This window comes from Onychomys torridus, chromosome X (genome assembly GCF_903995425.1).
Source record: "Onychomys torridus chromosome X, mOncTor1.1, whole genome shotgun sequence".
Classification (NCBI taxonomy): Eukaryota; Metazoa; Chordata; class Mammalia; order Rodentia; family Cricetidae; genus Onychomys; species Onychomys torridus.
Window position 1 is genome coordinate 99,803,070 of NC_050466.1, and position 20,092 is coordinate 99,823,161.

General features: G+C 37.8%; 1 protein-coding gene across 3 annotated transcripts in view; it reads left to right on the forward strand.

Annotated features, from left to right (window-relative positions):
* Positions 1 to 2,502: 2,502 nt before the first annotated feature.
* Apool (apolipoprotein O like) overlaps positions 2,503 to 20,092 on the forward strand; it is a 55,437-nt gene continuing 37,847 nt past the window's right edge. For all 3 annotated transcript variants that reach the window (XM_036173863.1, XM_036173864.1, XM_036173865.1), the window contains exon 1: positions 2,503 to 2,552. In XM_036173863.1, coding sequence (XP_036029756.1) covers positions 2,538 to 2,552 — 15 coding nt within the window. In that variant the 5' untranslated portion in view covers positions 2,503 to 2,537. The remainder of the gene's footprint in view (positions 2,553 to 20,092) is intronic.

Here is a 20,092-nt window from a genome sequence, read left to right on the forward strand (position 1 = left end):
TGCATAAGCTGGCTTTCTGGATCCCATTACCTATGCTTGGACACCTTGCTCACCCTTGAGGCAGGAGGGAGGGGCTGGGTCCTGCCTCAACTGAATGTACCAGGCTTTGCTGTTCTCCCATGAGAGAACTTACCCTTTTGGAGGAGGGGATGAGGGTTGGGTCAGGAGGGAGAGTTAGGCAGGGATGTGGGGAGAAGGAGTAGGAATGAGAAGGGGATTTTTGGTTGGTATGTAAAATGAATAAATTTTTTTAATTAAAAAAAGAAAGTGAAGTACTAGGGTAAACATGAAAAGATGATTACATAGCATTGTACATTATATTACATTACATTTTATTGGAGTGTCTGGGTCATTTTCACCCTAAGCAGTTCATCAATGATATCAGTGTATCATTCAGACATTGCCACACGTTTTTTAAAAAGGAAAAATTTCCAAAGTTGTAACTAACTGTGATAGACATTTAAGATTAATTTTCTGAAGAAGTTACTTTGATAGAAAATGATCAGTTATGGAAAATTTTAAGACCTTAATAATCAATTCTGAAGAAACAGAGACATGAACTGTATCGTAATTCTCAAAGTTTTGAGAAAATATGATTTCTCTGATTCTGTAAGGCTTATTTGTGATTTTAATTATTTTCCTATTTGCATATTTACTACTAATTGTGAATGAAATTTTATTAATATTAAAATTAATAACAAATGCACTTCCATCATCTATAAACAAACAGCCATATTTAAAAATCTACCTAAATTACCCATTGAAAATTCAGAAATACTAGATTCTGATAATGCAATTAGCAAATATGCAAATGTTAAACCTTAAAACTAGAAACTGATATATTTACTAGTCCCATAGTAGGTGACCAATATATAGACAGTTTTATTCTTATTATAAATATAATATAAGAAATATAAGAAAAATAAATTCATGAAAAATTTAAATATCATCTATTTTTATTTTATAGTTTGTGCTATAGTAGTTATTTTATTTCGTATTTTATTTTCATATTGATATTGAATTATAAATATGTATGCTATATTTTAAGTGTTAAAACATAATAAAAGAAAAAATTCAGTCTTTTAATCATGACCATTGTTATTTGTTTATTTAATCGTTATTTAATAATATAATTTCATTGGATACTCATTAAAAAAGAATCTGCTTCAAGTATCAAATATGCTTAATATACCATTAATTCCAAGTATATTGTTTACACTTAAGAAATAGTTGTTGAATGAATGGATGAATGCACTTAATTAATATTGAGAAGTCAATGGGCACATTATGAGCACTCTTTTTGTCCTAATTATTCACAGAGGCCTCACGGAGCCTGTTCCCAGATAGAGAATCATATACCTTCTCACAGCATATTTTCCTCAGATCTTCATGATCATCATTTTATTATGTATTTTAGATCATCACACCATGGCTAAAATCCCTTCAATTACTTTCCAAATCTTTGTTTTTTTCTTTTTTTAGATTAAAATATTTCATATAATATATTCTGATCATGGTCCCCTCCCTCATCTCCTCCCAGTTCCTCCCCACCTCCCCCCATCCCACAGCCTTTTTCTCTCTACAGCAAACCAACAAGCAAATAAAAAACAAAACAAACAAACAAAAACCCCAAATCAGTTATCGTGACTCACAAAGCCCCTTTTGCAGTATGTTTTTCATTGCTGTAGAACTTACCACTCTAATCTTTTCACTGATATTATTTTTGCACTTGTCTACACTCCTCATGACCTTTCTCAAATCAATTTATCACCATCTTCAATCCATATGAACCAGTAAACTCCATTCCACTTCAACAGATCTCTTTTGTTTTTTCAACCTTTTAATACATTTTAGTGCGCATGCGTGTGTGTGTGTGTGTGTGTGTGTGTGTGTGTGTGTGTGTGTGTGTGTGTTTGCCAAATTTAGGTCATCAGGCTTGGCACCAAGTACCTTTTACACACTGAACTGTCTTGCCAGTCTGTAGTCTGTTCTCTCGAATAGCATTTAGACCTTTCTAATATTTGTCATTTTCTCCTGGTTGTCTGTGAAAAGCCATTAGGTTTTGTAGTGTACTCTGAACAACTGCCTGGCAGAACTGGTGCTCAGTGACAGTTTTAGAATGAATGTAATTGCCCCAAGGATGTCAAAGGTGACTTGCTCTTGTGACAATATGGTTGTTTATTAAGGCAGTTAAACTTAAGTTTTAAGTTCTTACCTAGACAAATCACATAAAGAAACAAAAAAAAAGTCATGCACCCAAGAAGAAAAACTTCAAATTTGAGTGTGGACAATATTCTGAGAGGTTGTATCTATCGATTACTGGAGTATTAATCACAAGGATAAGCCCCTTTCTCTGAAGAACTGATAACTAGTTAACTTTGGCAGCAGAGCTGACAAAGCAGTTGCAGAAGGGCGGAGAAAGCGCAGGAGCCAGCGCGCTACCAGCGTAAAGGGGAGGGGCCCTGGTGACGCAAGTCAAACTGAACTGCTTTGTCCCTCTGCGCTCTCCGTCCGAAAAGGAGCTGAGGGTCATAGGTATGGCGGCTTTTAGGGTAAGTGAAAAGAAACTTAGTTTCCCACTCCCCACTCGCTTTGAGCCCACAACATTCCAGTAATTGTAGAAGGGATTGTCTACCGTAACTCCTGGAGGGAGCCACTCAGCAAGTGGCAGCCTGGAGGTGTGACTGTGAGAATCGGCATCTTTAAGATTTGCAGTCTCCTTAATCCCCTGCAGTTAACTGCTTGTGCTAAGGGCGGCTTAAGCACGGTAACCCGCTGGGTGATAAAAAGGCCGGGACAACTAGCTGCTCCAACAAAGAGAAAAACAATCTTCGACATTTGTCTTAGTGCGCAGGGTGGGGCTCCATAACCCGAACGTAGGACTTCCTTCAAAAATTATTTGGGGGCAAAACAGACAGAGACGAGACTTCCTAGAATCTGTATTGGACGTGGGAGTGTTGTTACTCCCAGTTGAATAACAAGTTTCTTTGGAGTTTTATGAAAAAAAGGTGCTTTTGTGTAGGAATGGGGTAGAGGAAGCGAGTCAGCTGACTCTTAGGTTTCAACATTAGTTTACAAATCCTTATGCACTGTACTTTTTAAGTGTATAATGACCCTGTTAGGCTTGAAGGAAGTAAGAGTGTCAGTAATTCAATCAGCCGACGTTGATTTTAAGTTGACTTAATGTTCATTATTTCTGCGGTTTGGCACCTCATACTTTCCCTTGAATTACGGACCTCTCCCCTAACTAGACTTCACTCCCTCCATTCCTCTGATGGAATCCATTTTCTTCTGTGCTGCTATAATACTTACACCAAGATGAGACTCGCACCTCTACTTTAAAGCCTTTATAGGCTCTCCATTATCAGCTCTCAGGGGTCAGGTTACACTTCTGGATAACAACACTTCACCCAGCCTCTGCTTTCCAGCTTTCTTTCCTGTCACCCAGGGATCCCCTTTGTACTTGTTACTTTATCTTTCCATGCCCCTTTTTACCTGTTCTTTCTGCAATTCCTAAAATGCCCTTGCCCATTCTCATTTATTTAATTTCTACCAGCCATGTCCAACCAACCTTTTGATAATGCAACTGACTTGTCATCTACTAAGTTTATCCTGGAGAATCACAATCAAGTTACAAAAAAAAAAAGCAAACAAAAACAAAACACCCCCCCCACACACACACACACAACTTATAGTGTTTTAAATAAATTTACAATTTTATATTGGGTAGGATGTGGTCTGTAGGCCAAAGGTAGTTAGGCTTACTCCCTTTGGTAAGGGAGTGTTATTGACCAACTGTAATGATCCACACAAGATAGTTATTGACAACCATACTGATAAGTTAGAAGTTCTAAGTCCTTTTTTTGATGGCCAAACCAAGAGCAGCAGGTTTGTGACTCTGAAAAGTTTCTTGGTGCCCAAGTTCAGGGATACAGAGCTTTTAAAGGCAAAACCCACAGAGATGCATCAAAGTTAGATGAGGCTCCCAGTAACCTTGAAACAATTATTTCTGGCAGAGTATAGTAGTTATTTCAGATAGAACTTTTCAGTTATTTTAGTTAATATATCTGGACTATGGTCAAGGCCATGGAAATCTCACATGTGTTGCCAAGGCAGAGGGGAGGGGTTAAAGGGCTGAGAACTATCTAAGCAAACAGAAAATGGAATAGGAACACGATCGCATTACCTTAGTCATTTCATTCCCCATTTTTAAAAATTATTTTTAAATTTTTTGTCTTGGCTAAGGGGTAAATACTGGTTCCTGAAGATCATTAGCCTAATAGAGGGAAGTTTTTGTCTGGTGAACTTTAAAAGGTAATTTATTATAGAAGGCCCTATAGCAAGTTTTATTAAACGGACGAGTAAGGGAACATCTAGGGCAGTGAAAAGTTGTGAGCCATGGGTTTCAATCAGATGTTTTACGGGACCAAAAATTAATCCATTTATGTTTTCGATCTAAGTTGTTTTAAACTTTTTGTAAAGGTTTTTTTTTTTTTTTTAATGATAACTTTTGATTTTTTAGTATAGAAGCAACAAGTTTTTCCTAGCATCACACAGTCTTCCCTGGGACATGAAAATTAAGTTTAAGCCTTGACTGTTTGTCAGAGACACTGTCTGGGCATGGAGTGTAACTGAAGGAGTCTGATGTCTATCTATTTGATAAATTATCTGTTGTAGGCTCTTTTCCCCCTCATTAGAGTGCTGTGAATATTGCTCTGTATAAATAAAATGCTGTTTGGCCAGTAGCCAGGCAGGAAGTATAGGCAGAACAAGGAGAGAAGAGAATTCTGGAAAGTGGAAGGCTGGGTAGAGGGAGACACCGCCAGCCACCGCCATGACAAGCAAGATGTAAGGTACTGGTAAGCCATGAGCCACGTGGCAACTTATAGATTAATAGAAATGGGTTAATTTAAGATAGCAGAAACAGATAACAAAAAGCCTGCCACGGCCATACAGTTTGTAAACAATGTAAGTTTCTGTGTGTTTACTTGGTTGGGTCTGAGCGACTGTGGGACTGGCAGGTAAGAGAGATTTGTCCTGACTGTGGGCCAGGCAGGAAAACTCTAACTACATTAGAGCCATAATGTTCAAGGCATTAGTTCCTATCATCCCTGTTTCTACTCTCATTGGAATGAGGAGAGGGGCAGCCTCCTGTGTTGCCGATGAGCACAATTTTCCAGTAGTGCTCACAGCCAAGAAAAGGACTCATGTGACTGTTCAGGTGCTGTTAGCAAGGTGGGAGTTGTAGATGATCTAGGCAATTTCTCCAAGTAGTTGTTTCAATTACATAAGGAATTGACTTAGGGTTAAAGTGTTTTTCTGATTCCCAACACTGGGCCCAGTGTCACTCCCAGTTTTGGTCCTGGGTTCTCAAAAGCACCCCCAGTCCAGCTTATCGACTGACCTTTGTAAGGCTTATTAATTTAAACCACTCCTTTTTGTATGCCATGGTCTACCATACATGGTAGTATGATGGAATAGTTTGTGGTTTGGGTGCCAAATCCAGGTTATGAATTGCCTCTGCCATGGCTCCTGCAAACTATTGGTTGTGCACACCAGGAGCAGCAGCAATCAGGTGAAATAGCCACAGTGAGAGTCAGCACCAACTGGGGTCCAATGGCTAAGTCACTGGAGGTCTAGAGTCACTGTGGGCTACACTAGCCAGAAGAGGTCTGACTTCTGTGGTTACCCCCACAGCTTCTGTGGTCTGTGGTCATCTGTGATAAACCTGCCCTGGTAGCTGAGTTATGCAGCAGTTAGTGGTGGTGAAGCACATGGTGTTATCCTGCTACTGTGCAGTAAAGGAATAATAGAGGGCTTCTGTAGCGGTGACATTTGGCTAGACATGAATCCTTTGCTCTTTTCCTGTTGCTAGGAGAAAGTCTCTCTGAGGAAAGCCCTTGTCAGGTTTATAGTTGTCAGTCATCCTCTCCCGTACATTGTCCTTCAAATGGCAAGCTAGAAATCTGAATGCAGATGTTTCAGCAGAGAATTCCTTGCCAAGTATAAAATAGTTATTATGGATTAACAAAAGCTGTCCCAGCCATGTGGGGTAGTACACATCTTTAATCCCAACACTCGGGAGGCAGAGGGTGATGGATCACTGAATTCCAGGTCAGCCAAAGAAAAAAAAGAAAAGCTATCTTTCCAACTTCCCCATCCCTGCCATGTGTTAGGAAATGGAATCTCCACTTTCATCTCCTCCTCCTTCTCTACCCCTCCCTTTTCTTTTCTTTTCTTCCTTTCTTCCTTTTCTTTTTTTGTTTTTGTTTTTTGTTTTGTTTTTTTGAGACAGGGTTTCTCGGTGTAGCTTTGCGCCTTTCCTGGATCTCACTCTGTAGCCCAGGCTGGCCTTGAACTCACAAAGATCTGCCTGCCTCTGCGTCTGGGGTGCGGGGATTAAAGGCGTGCACCACCACTGCCTGGCATCCCTTTTCTTTTTAATAACCTAATGAAGTAAGCAGGGTATAGGGTGTGCAATCCTCCATTGGAGAATGGTCTCTATACTTGGGGTTAGCCACTGAGGAAAACTGACTCTCCCCTCTCCTGTGGTTATAAACTGTCCATGGCTCCTCATTAGGGCAGAGGAGACCCTTTCTAATCCTTGTTGGAACTTTGACTGGCTTGAGGTAGGGTTGGCGAACAGAGTTTTTGAATTCATGATTAACTCCAGCATGCATTCAGGAGATGTATCCCAGTGGTTTTCTTAACTTCTGATTCTTACAATCCCACCTACCAGTCTTTTGTAGTGTTGTTGAGCCTTAGGGGACAGCAAGTGTAATGTAGATATCCAACTTCGGGCTGAGCACTCCCTAGATGTTTGCTTATCTCATATGGTAGATTTAGTTCTAGTTTTTTTAGGAATATCCAAATTGATTTTCAAAGAGGCTGAAGTAGTTTATACTCACACCAGCAATGTATAAGGTCCTTTCCCTTCACAGCCACACCAGCATTTACTGTCTTTCCTGGATGCTGGGCATTTTGACTGGAGTTATCTTAAATTGGATTGTTTGTTTGTACCCTCCAGTCTCCCAGAAGTGGTCCAGCCTATAGCTCACATGTACAATGATTGGCCTGGTTGAATACACATAGCAAAAATCACAACAAACACACTAACTCCAGATGCCCAGGTCTTATCAGGAAAGCACATGCAGTATGAAAACCAACACAGTATGTCCCCACATCCCAAAGCATATTCTCATAGTTTCTCACAGGCTTTTATTTTTTTTTTCATTTTTTTTATTAAGAAATTTCCTACTCCACATACTATCCACAGATCCCCCCTCCTCCCTCCTCCCACCTCCCAGCCTTCTTTCCCAAGCCACCCCCGCATCCCCCAAATCCAGGTCTCCCATGGGGAGTCAGCAGAGACCAGCACACTGAGGTTTTTATTTTTAATTTCAACCCTTTGAAGTTGACTTTTTGAAATGCTGATGAGCAAGGACCAAATTGTACAAGTACATTTTTTGTTATTATTGTACTTGGGTTGTTTGTGTTGTTGTTGTTGTTGTTCAGTTACCACATTTTTCCCTAAGAGTTTTGCAAGAAAATACAGTGTGTGTGTGTGTGTGTGTGTGTGTGTGAATTTCCTTTTTCAGTAAAGTATCTGCTTTTCATTTCCTAATATAATAAATAACCCTGTGTCTGAAGGACTTTCTGTTCTTAGTAGATTTAATGATACTTTATTTTTTTAGAGATGATTCACTTACCCACTCTTTGCAGGAGAAAATAAGCACCCTGATATATACAGGTCCTCTGTTAGTGCACACTGGTGATTACTCTAAAACAGGGCACTCTTGTCTAAGACTTTTATGTTGCTGCCAAGAAATAGCTCCTGGTCTGTCACTCCACGATGAAGCATTACTACCTTTTTTTTTTTCCTCTTCAGTTTCTGTTACAAAAAATAGTATATCTGTTAAAGTAAAGAATGAGTTTAGTGGCATTTGTTATTATCACAGACTTTATTATCCTTGGAAATTTGTCTAGTATGCATAGGGGTATATGTGGTCCAGGATTCAGAAAAAGAGAGTAAGATGTGTTTTCATGGATAAGAAAAATAGTCTAAGCCTCTTCTTTATGATGCAAAGGAGTATATGGAGATCAGTGAAAATTATATGGTCATTAACTCAGGCTACTGATGATCTTTCTCACAAAGATGTAAAAAAAAAAAAAGATTTTGGCAGAACCATGCTCTATTGACAGCATTCCCTTTTACTGCAGGTCACAAATATACTGTTTGTGGTTGCTTGGTAGTGTGTTTTAGAAAGGATTTTTTTTATCATTATAGGAGAGGCTGGACCAGAAGCTATATTGTGAAGGTCTTGTGTTTTGAGATATAAATTCCCATAATTAAAATGTGATATGTCTGTTATATGTCCCTTGCTTGTAAAACTAATCTCTTCCCAATTATATTGTATCTAATAGTCATTAGTTTATCCTGAAGCACTTGATCTTTCAAGTCAATTTATGTTCTGCTCCCTACTTGTTATTTCATCAGTTGTGTATGTATGCCTCTGTGTTTATTTTCCTCTGGTGTGTACACACTAGCTCTTTAGAAAGACTATATCATCTAGAAAGAACACTACTGGTATAGTTAGTTACGCTTTCCCCTTCTCTGCTGAAAAGACAGATATTGGGAAAGAAAAGAACTAGTAAATAGAGGTTAAAAGAATTGAAAAATACATAATTTGGAACAAATGATAGTAGAAAAATAAAGAGTGGGTGAAGGAATTGATTACAAAGAAGAACAATGATTAAAAACAAGAGGTAGGTAGGCTGCTTTTTCCTTTAGCTAGGTTGGTGAAATATAACTTCCCATTGTTTTCTACTCTAGTCTAGTGATCCAGAGTTTACATATAGCTCTGTGGTGATATAGTTCCCAAAGAATAAATGAAAACATAAAAAAGTGCCAATTAAAAGTAAAGAGCAGTTAAAGGAGATTTATTCACAGCAGCCACATTAAGAAGACAGACCAATATACCCAGTTATTCCCTCAAATCCTTCTTCAGGCTCCTGAAGTTATGTAAAGTTTAAATAGAGGCCAAAGATATGCACACCTAAGCAGTTCCAGTCTAAGTGTGGTCCTGCCTGTTGACCCATCACTGGACTTCAGTTTCATCATGTAAGGTGGTTGGCAAGTTGTTAGAACTGTGTGAAATCTCTCTCCAGGAGACAAGTTTCCCATTTGACTGAGGGCTCTTCCTTCTTCAAGGATGAAATTTCGAGGGGAAAATTACCATGTCTTTGGAATCTTTTGTTTCAATAGTTTGATAGTCAAATTGAGAGGCATCTCTTTAGAATATCTTCATTTCTTCTAAACTTGTTACAACAGTCTCTTTTCACTGTTCTTTTGGCCTACACAAAATGCAGTCTATTTAATCAATATTTAGGCAGTTATACTATATTTTCCTAGGGAACTCACTAATGAAAAGATTATTGGTTATTCTAGCTAAAAGTATATTGATCTGAATAGAAAATACTCTCTATTTATGTATTTGATACATAATGATTAATTTCACCAAGTTTCTTCCATGTTATATGTAAAGTTGAATTATTTTTTAAGCATTTCATACATTTTATCTATTTTAGTGTTTCCTTCTTAGAGTGTAAGAATTTTTGTATATATCAAGATAAAATATTATTTTAGTCTTGGAACCTATGAGCATATGCAAAATTTTCAGAGTAAATTCATTTTGGGAGAAGATATTCACAATATCCCGCCTGTTTTTCAGAAAGTTGAAAATTAATAGCATTGATTAACCTTAAGATTTTCAGTTGTTTTGCAGTTGATTTTAATTGCTACTACAAATACTTTCAATGAAAGAGCTTACTAGATTCTGTATTTTTACTACCTTGTCTACAGTTATGGATCCTTCATTATTTGGATATGAAGTTATTGGTAATCCAAAGTCCATTGGGCTCAGAGAAACATACTGCTACCCAACAGAACTCTATTTTAGGAGAGAAAATAGGTTGCATGCATTCAAAAATAATAATATAACATTGCATTTGTAAGTTTCCAGATTATTGCTTTACACAAAGAGTTAATATATGAATTTGGGGAGATGAATTTGAGTGAGCCAATAGAACTTGAGCTAGTCTTTCAGAGCAGGGCAGAACTAAGTAAGTGTGTTAACAATGGCTCCTTTTGAGTACCTGCTATTTGCCAAGTATGTTAGTTCTGGGATTTGGGAGATTGTTCTAGTAGGGAAGATGAAGTGAGTCTATGTACTGAGAGACATGAGTGTGCTTTACATGTTTGAGGCCTGGAAAGATTCATTTAGATAGAGTCAAAGGGTGTATGGGCAGAGATGAATAAAGACGGTTGTTGAGGTGGGAGAATGAAGCAGTAATTTAGAAAGATTAATTTAGCAACCCCATACAGCTTATTTAATTGTTTTGAAATTTTGTAACATATGAACCCTAAACTGAAGCAACTTGAAAGGCATCTTCTTGAGTGTTTCTATTCAGTGTTCCTTTCCTACATCTCTGTGAGCTATGCAGAGCCTCATTTTTCTTTCCCCTGCATATAATGCACATGTGTTTACATGTGTATGAAACATGGTGGTTTTTAAGATAGAATTGCTGGTTTTGACAGTGTATAGTATTTGTCTGACCTTGATATCCATAAACCGAATGAAGTTGACTATGCCAATCTTTTGCTGTTTCTGAAAGATTCTAATTTTATGTATATATAGTACTTCTTGGATTTTTATTTACCTAAGTTAAATTTTCAACTACCATTCAATAATAACTGTACCACCATTTAGAGTCATAACATGTTTAGAAATTCCAAAATAATTTAGTATTTTCATATAATATTTTAATTAAAATATCCAGTGTTGAAAATATGTTATCATTCTAGTTCTGTTACTGAATTGTGCAGCCACATTAAGCTGGGCTGTTTGTTCTGGTTATCTTATGATTGACCTTTTTAAGTGCTAGAGCTTTAGTATTTATGAAACTCTCACATGTACTGTGTAATTCCCATCCATCTTAGACTAGGGAGTTAAACCCATTCTTCTTCACTCCTCTTCTGTTTTCCAGTTTTGCTAATTGAACTATGTTGTGGCTGTTATAATATTTAAATGAAGTAGACCTGAATGGATAATTGAGCTCAGAAAGAACCTTAGAAATTGCTATCTGGGAAAGTGTATTGGTGGTGTTTGCTTTTTGTCTTCATAAATGTGAACAGAATGTATACAACTTGTTGACTTTCTGGGCAGGCTTGGTGATTTGCTCAGTGAATAGAGACAGCCTTTCCCCTCAGTGTTTTTTTCTGTCCTTCAAGGACCTTAGAGAGTACTTGTATCTATTTACTTATCTGACCCTTTCAAAATATTATGTATACTTTCTGCACTATTAACATACTTTCCCACACAGAGTAAGCATTCAGAAAATGTTAATTATCTACCTCTTTTCCATCACAGTGTATTATTTTTGTGAGCACATTCGTCCTAAGGTGTGTCACACATCACTACTTGCTGTAGTGTTTCTTAATATTTAGATTTCAGTAACATACTAGCTCCTGTGCTCATTTTAAATGACATTTGAATGTGGGCAACAGAGCAGAGAGATGGAAGAATCTAAGCTTTTTTTAATAGTGGGAAGCAGAAGAAATGATTTATTCAATGTGGTCATGTTGGGAAGAAGGACAAAGAAATCTAGGGAAAACCTACAAGTCCATCTTTAGAAACCTCCAAGTCTGTCTTGGGGGCCTGAAGTGAGATTAAAATTAAAATAGAAGGCCTAGGATTTGTGCAGCTAAGCAATTCTAGACAATGTGTGGTCCTGCCCACCACTGGTCCATCCTTATCTGGGTCTCATCCTTTAAGATAGTCCAACAAGTTGTTGTTAGAATTCTACAAAATTTCTTCCCAAAACACAAGTTCTCCCTGTGATTGGGCCTGTTCCTTGTTCCAGCATGAGATTCCTGGGGAAATTCCCATTTCTTTGGAGTTCATTTCTTCAGTTGTCGGAGAGTAAGATTGAGAACACAAGTGTCTCTTTAGAATAATAGCTTCATTTTCTGTCAAGCCAGTTATAATTCCCCATTTTCTGTTCTAATACCTCAGTCTTGAGGTGGAATATGTCTCTTTGAAAAAATATAAGAAGCAGAATTCAAGTAGGGACTAACATTAAAACACATTTAGTTAGTGCCAGGTAGCAGTACATTAAGAACCATTTTTTTTATAGCCTTTTGGCTTTCAGTTACTTTTGGAAGAGCTGACAAAGCAACTTCATTTTGTTCATTAAGGATAAGGTGTCATCATGATGCCTAGGTTGACCTCAAACTTAAGGTCCTCCTGTTTCACTTTCCCAAATGCTGGGATTATGGGAAAGTGCTACCAGGACCAGTATGACTTTATTTCAGTTTGGACTACTTCCTGTTTGTTTCCAAATAATATTCTTTGAAGGCATTACTGATTAATCATCTGGTAGTTTGTTCTCTATTATTCTATGAGGTCAAAGAAGATTTGTCTGGGTTTGTCTGAATTGATCCATATTGAACAGGGCTGGTAAGTGACAGATGTCAATGAATTAGTGCCAGTAATCCCTTTAGGCTCAATTTTAAGTACCTGAAGCATAGAAGAAGCAGCTCTGCTCTCTGGCATGCCTGAAGTTCTTTCTGCTTGTCCTGTGGGTAATGTCCTAGCATTTCAAAAATGGTTGGGGTCCTTTGTCAGAAGCTGTTCTTCTGTAGATGTTGACAGTTTAGTGACAAGACGTAAAGAAACATAACCATCAAGGGGGAAACTATTTTGAAAATTAATTGTAAGTATTTATAAATATCCAATAACTGTTCATCTTCACAAGGTTTACATAGTTTGAGGCATCTGTACATGTAAAACATCAAGTAACAATTAGCATAATTATATAGAAGTACTATATGGAAGCTATTTCTAAAGCAAAATGTAGAATCTTTGGTTTAGTACAGTAAGTCTGTAGTGCTGACAAAAATCTCTTCAAAATTTGGGGAATAGTGATAGTTATTACAAGTAGATTATATATAAGTATATCTAAATACAATAGCAAAATATTTATTATAAGAGTATATATTATAGAGAGATATTATATGTATAATATGTGTTAAATATATAAAATTTTAATAAACATATAAGAACATTATAAATAATAGCTCCAGGTTTTAATTAGCAAGATTGTCCAGAATGGATATTTTTCATGCCCTTTTAAGTATGTAAGGCAGTAAGAGGTCATCATTAAACCATACATATAATGAAACCATTGTATCCAGAAAGTGGGAGGGTCTCTGAAGTCCCATCATTATAGATGCCAGTTGGTTTTAGGAATCAGCAACTAAAAAGACTAAAGAAAAAAAAAAGTTAGCAAGGTCCAAGACAGCATGAAAATATTCCATCATTTGGTTATCTCTTTATAGAACACAGGTGAAGCTATGAGGATGGGAAGAATATATATTTTTTGGCATTTGAAACAGCCCATTTACCTATCTATCAAATTATTTATTCATTTTAATTAAATATATACATCATGCTTATTGCTGCATTTGCTAGTGGCAGAGACAAGTATCATAAGCTTTCTTAGTTATTGGAGAGAGAGAAAAGATGTTTTTCTAAGTTGAGAAATGCAGGGTTTGTAGAGGATACATTTTAGGGTTATGTATCCAGTCTAGGACTCAGAGGAGTCTTTCAGGATGAAAGAAAGGGTTGGGAAGATTTTCTTTTTGTTAGTTCTCCATAATCCCCAATCTTTGAGTTGTCTCTCATTCTTATCCAGGATAATGTCTGGCCCGTGGTCCAGGACAAGCTGTGCATGTTCTGGTATGCTGTGCCCATTGCTCAGACTGGCTCTAGCTGGCTACAGCCTGTTAACTGTCTCCCCTTCCACACTTGGTTGCTTAGAAGTCACTGTGCTGAGCAATAAAACTTGTAGGTTATTTTACATGTATGAACCTTACATGATTTTAAGTTTGTAAATGGTGTATAATAAGGCTTAGATGCACAGCTGTATATATGTTTCTAGTCATAGACATGTGAGGCATCAATTGTAGTAGAGTCAATTTAAATTAGTTACTTACAAAGTAGTTATTTAAAAGACTTCAATGTAAAACCTATCCTGAAATGAATTTTGACTTTGTGAAGACACTTTTCTAAGTAGCCACAAGTCTGAAACTCAAACAGCAAAAAATATAAGTCAATTTCTAAGCAAAACATAAGATCTTGCCTTAAGTTCATCACAAAGAGTAAGACAATCTGTTTAACAACTTTTGGTTGTTTTAGACTTAAGAATTAAGTTCTCATCTTACATTGGTACCTTTACATTAGAGCGTTAACAATTTTGAAGTCGATGAATCTTATTAGTTCTCAAACTGCATTTTTATAATTAGGGTGAGATACCAATTTTTATTTTGTACTTTTTTAGCCTTGGTATAAATCTGTGTTAAAGACAGACTAGATTTTAAAAGTAAATACAGAAATATCTAACACTATCAAGTTTTAAATTGTCAGAAATTTTAAAAAAGTGTGTGTGTTGGGGATGTCCATGGAGATTAGAAGAAGGTATCAGATTCCTAGGAGCTGAAAGTAGAGGCCATCTGGAGCGGTCTGATAACGGGAACCGAACTCTGCTCCCTGGAAGAGCGAGACTTAACTCTAAACCACTGAGCCATGTCTCCAGCCCAAACATACTTTTCTGCTTCACCAAAGAGGTAAAAAGCAGCTAATTCTGGCTAAACTGGAAGATGGGGAAATGTCCCTGGAGTAAAATGACCCCAGCAGTTGCTGGGGACTTCCGTCTTTCCTGTCCACTCAGGGTCAGCTCAGTGCTGGTGGTTGACATGCACAAAATGTGTCTTAAGTCCATCTGAGTTGCCATTTTGTTATTGAACTTGGGGAGTCACAGCCTGTCCCTCAAGCCAGGTACAGACACCTGTCCTCACTAAGGTAATTAGAAGAGTCAAATAAGAGTGGAGAGCAGAAAAGGGAAATTTGTGGAGAAAAGGACCCAGTGACCTCACCCAAGTCTACTTCCCAGCATCTGATACTGACTATATTGAATTATCATGAAGATTTACAAACTTGGCATTGGTATGCCAAGTTCCTGGGAACATGCTAAGTGCTCCGCAGACACAGACCTCAGTGTCTTCAGAGAACCTTTGTGTGACTGGAGGCATTGTAGTAAGGAACGGCACAACACTGTACTTCTGCCAGAGAGCAGAGCCGTTCCTTGTCTTACTTGAACTCCCTGCACTTTTTCTTTCCTTGCTTTTCTAACTGTGGAGTGCCTCCACTACCATCATTTGCTCTGCATCTGTTCTCTCTCCTATTTCCTGACATTTCTTTTACTTCTTGACTGGCACATTCATTCATGGAGCTTTTTATAAAGACAGCCACTGGAATGTCCTTGTCTCAGTTCTTTACCTCTTTCATGTAGTTAGTTATTGATGTTCCTCGAAAGCTTTTGGGACAGGATATTTTAAGTTTTGTAGTCTTGTTTCCTTTCTCCTTCTTATGAGTTTAGAACTTCACTAAAAGTTCTAGACAGCTGAAATCTTCAGAATATTTTACTTTCACATGTATTCTATGTCTCTATGTGCTGTTCTTTTTTTCAAAGTGAAGTTTTTTATTTGGATTTTATTCTTTGTGTACACAGGACCATGTCTGTTGGTGAACTTAATATTATGGTGTGTCCCACAGGTTCGAGGTTTTTGTCTTTTTTTTTTATTTAAAAAAAGTTTTTTTTAAATTTACATATCAATCCAAGTTCCCCTCCCTCTCCTCCTGTCCCCCCTCTCACCTCCCACCCCCCACCCTGGTCCTCAGAGTGAGTAAGGCCTCCTTTGGGGAGCCAACAAAGTCTGGAATACTAAATTGAGGTGGGACCAAGCCCCTCCCCCCTCCAAGCACTGGGCTGAGCTCCTAGACTTCAGTTGAAGAGAGGGAAGAGGGGCCACAGGAGCAAGTGAGGTCAAGATCAAGATGGGGAAAACCTGCATGGACAGCTGACCTAAGCTAGTGGGAGCTCACAGACTCTGGCCTGTCAGCTGGGGAACCTACATGGGACCGAGCTAGGCCCTCTGGACAGTGGATGACAGTTGTATGGCTAGATGTGTTTGGGGAGCCCCTGGCAGTGAGACCAGGACTCATCCCAGGTGCATGAACTGGCTTTTTGGAACACATTCCCTAGGGTGGGATATCTTGCTAAGCTGTTATTGCTTTTTAATGCTTAGGTTAAATGTGATTTGTGAAGAAGTCATTTTCCAATGTCTGAACAAGAAAATGAATCTCCTTTGTAATCACACTATTAGATTTTTAAAAATTAAATGAATAAAAGAAAATATTTTTCCTTAAGAATATGATTTTCTTCTTCCTTATTTCAGATGATTGGGATTGTAATGGATTATGTGTCCCCATTACATTCTTAGGCTGGAAAAACAAAATTGGTATTCACATGTTTTATAAAATACATTTTGAAAATTCAAGGTAATAGTGAATAATTACCATTGAAAACCATTTATTATAAAAAGTCAAAAGACTGGGCAAAGATAATATAACTACTCTATATTTTAGATCTTGGCTCTGATATTTGTATAAGAATAACTTAATGATTTGCTATCATTACTTTGTACTTAAACATATATCTAGTACAAACCCAGAGATAAATTGGCTATAAATCCTCTTAGATTTATTTGCTTCAATGTAAGATGAAAATGGTGAGGTTCAAAGTAGCCTGAGAAGCGGCATCTAATTAAAGGGTTGTGGGAAGCTTCATTGTGAGCCCTTACCTAGCAGTTTGTGCGTTTGTGAATTAATTAATCTGGTAAAAGAACTTGGAGAGCAAGTCTGCTGACCCGAGTTCTGTGCCAGAACCCACGTAGGTAGAAGGAGAGAATGGGCTGCAAACTTGTCCCCTGAGCACAATGCATGCACTGTGGCACCTGTACTACCCCCTCCCCCCACCCCACGTTACCATGAACACCGAGTGATCTGTTCAGAACAGTGATGTTTTGTGGAGCAATGATGCAGAGTTTGGTCTGAAGAATCCTGAAGGAAAGTACTAAAGGAGACACAAAGCTAGGGAAATAATGGATGACATGTTTCTTCAGAGATGGCACTGAGAGGGGAGGGGGTAATTCGTTTTTTATGTTTGTATTCCCAGAACAGCTTCCATGTTTTGTTTAAGACTGAGAAAAATGTAAATAAAATATATGCTTGTTTTTTTATGATCACCATTCTCTAAATTACAGAGTTGGGCATCTTTCAGGAAAACCTATCCCATATGAGGATAAACTTTCTCATTTTTAGTATTTCCACTTTTCCTTCTTGGAAGAATAACACCATCGTATTTCTTCACAGTGACCATGACCAGCTTTGCTCCTAGTTTCAAGGCAGCGTTTATATGCTCTGAGTGGATAGATATAGGGTTAAAAATTGATAGGAGAGTAGTTTAATCTCTCCTTTTGGAAAGAATCACAAGTTAGTAAATGTTGCAGCTCCAAAGCAGCACCGTTCACTAAAACTGCCTTGAGTAACAGAAACTATCTAAGCCTGTGCTGTGCAGTAGAGTAGCACCGGAGACACATTTCTCTACTGAAGCCTTAAAATGTGGCTTAGTGGGATAGAGGAGCTGCCTTTCAAGTTAATTTTAATTCTAGTTGATCGTAGTGTAAGTAGCATCTGTGATGAGGGCCCCAAGTATCTGCCCTAGACACTTCTGCATGACTAACTAGTTTTTGTCGTATTTCCTTAAGCACAGATCTATGACTAAACATAGTCATGCTGTGAGTAGTAGCTAGTGCTATTTCTACATCGGAATGCTTCAACACTTGCAAGTTGCTGATCAAATCATGATGAGTATTTCTACTCCATCTATCGTGTTTAGTAATACTTTGTATTGCTTTTTTTCTTACCATACAAATTCTACTATCCTTAGTAAAACAGAAAATGGAAGGTCTAGCAAGATGGCTTTGTGGCTTAAGGCACTTGCCCCCATACCTGAAGATCTGAATTTGAATCCCAGGGCTCATATGGTAGAAGGAGAGAGCCAATTTCCATAAATTATACTCTGACCTTCACATATGTGCATGGCATGTCCATCCCTAGAACACACACAAAATAAATACATGTCGTTTAAAAAGAAAGAAGCAAGTAGGACTTCAGAATGAAGTTTTCAAATAAACTTGAGGGAATAGTTCTGAATTGTCTGTATTGAATTTAGTGTTAGTATTCATTATTTTGTGTGTATGGGTATTTTGCTTCTGTGTATGTATGTACACCACTTGTGTGTTTGGTGCCCACAGAGGCCAGAAGAGAACATGGAACTGGAGTTACAGATGATTGGGAGCTACTATGTCTGTGCTGGGAATTGAACCCTGGTCCTCTCTGGAAGAGCAGCCAACGTTCTTGACCACTGTGCTATTTCTCCAGTCCTTAACTTCATTTTTACATTAGCACACACAGTATTAAATAGCTTAATGTCTTTTTAAATAGTGTGTTAAACTCGATTCTCTCCTCCCTCATTTCTCCATTCCCCTTCCCTTCCCTGCTGTTGCCTTGTATTCGCCCCTCTCTGAGTCTTCTTTCTGGTTCCTGCGCTTCCTGCTTCCAGGGCACCTCTTTAAGTTCTAAATTATTGTAGTTGCTATATTCATGATGTTTGATGTGAGTAAACTTATGTTATAATCAGTGCAACATCACTAAATATAAAGTAATTATGTCTGGTGATTTTCCCTTTTGGAGGAAAAGGGTGACAATAGCTTATTTGCTACAAAATTATATACTTGAAAATTATCACTGTCATTTACCATCATACATTGTCATAATTAGAAGAAACTCTGGATGCTTTGTAATGCAACCTCCTTTGACAAGTGGGGAATTTGAGGCATAGTGTAAACAAAGGGTTGGCTAGAGCCCATTTTTCTATTTCACAGCCTTGTGTTCCTTCAATGATAGCATTTTTACCTTTGCCTTTTAGACCTTCACAAGTGAACTGGCCGCAGGGCACTGGAAAGTACGAAATTCTATTAAGCTACTAATGGCTGTCCTATATTTTGATGACTAATCTCAACTTGTCACAGCTCATTAGGTACTAGAAATGGACTCACTAAAGTTCCTGAGCCAATATTTAAAAGTGTTTTATACTTGCAATATTGCAAGCACAATTGAATTTTACAAATCTCAATTTGAAGGACCAGCTGGCTGTTTGTGTGAGGTACTTGTTGCATAGCTATATTCTAGGGTGCCAGCAGCTACTGAGGCATGTTACTACCACAGGTGTCTAAAATATGATTTGTCTTTCTTTGAGCAAGGAGAAAGCACAAGCACTTTTCTGAATTGTATTGAACAAAAGGCTAAATCTTGTGGTTGTAATTCTGTGAGGACAGATTATAATGTAAGCCAGCTTCAGTTTTCTCCAACAGGGAAACTATTCTAACCTGCCCACAGCATTTGCTGCTGCTATTAGATCTGACATTTTAAAATGTCATGGTGGATTTCCTGAGCACAATTCTTTAGAAATGAAAGATACACTTGATTTTAGCCAAAAGGCGAAGAAGCGATCAACAGTAAATGATAAACAATTAACTCACAGATTTCCTGGGCCCACATCTTTGCTACTTGAATCTCCATATCAATCTAGCTATAGCTGTCATCTCTGCCAGAAAAAAAATAAGTATGTTTTCTAGCTTTGTCCCTAAGGAGTTAATAGTCTACTTGGGGAGCAAATGGTCATGCCAGTGACACGTGGAATAAAAAGCTCAGGATAAGAGTTAGGGAGAAAGAAGACTACCTGTATAGACTGGAGGTAGATTACAGAGAACATGAAACGTAAAAATGGTTTTAAGCAGTGTGTGAGGAAAGAGGAAGCCAATTTATTTTCTTGAAGCAGGATGGTGATCTGATTGACAATAAAATTATCTTGACTTGACAGAGGCAATTACACTTGGCTGGAGTTAGATGAGACTATAGAGTCGTGCCCATGGGCTAGGAGAGACTAAGGATGACAGCAATGATGATGATGATGGTAACAGCTAATATATACTGAACCTTTTCTCTGTGTTAGTTCCTTTGTGATAGGTGACATTAGACATATAGACATTGATACATGAATTCACTTT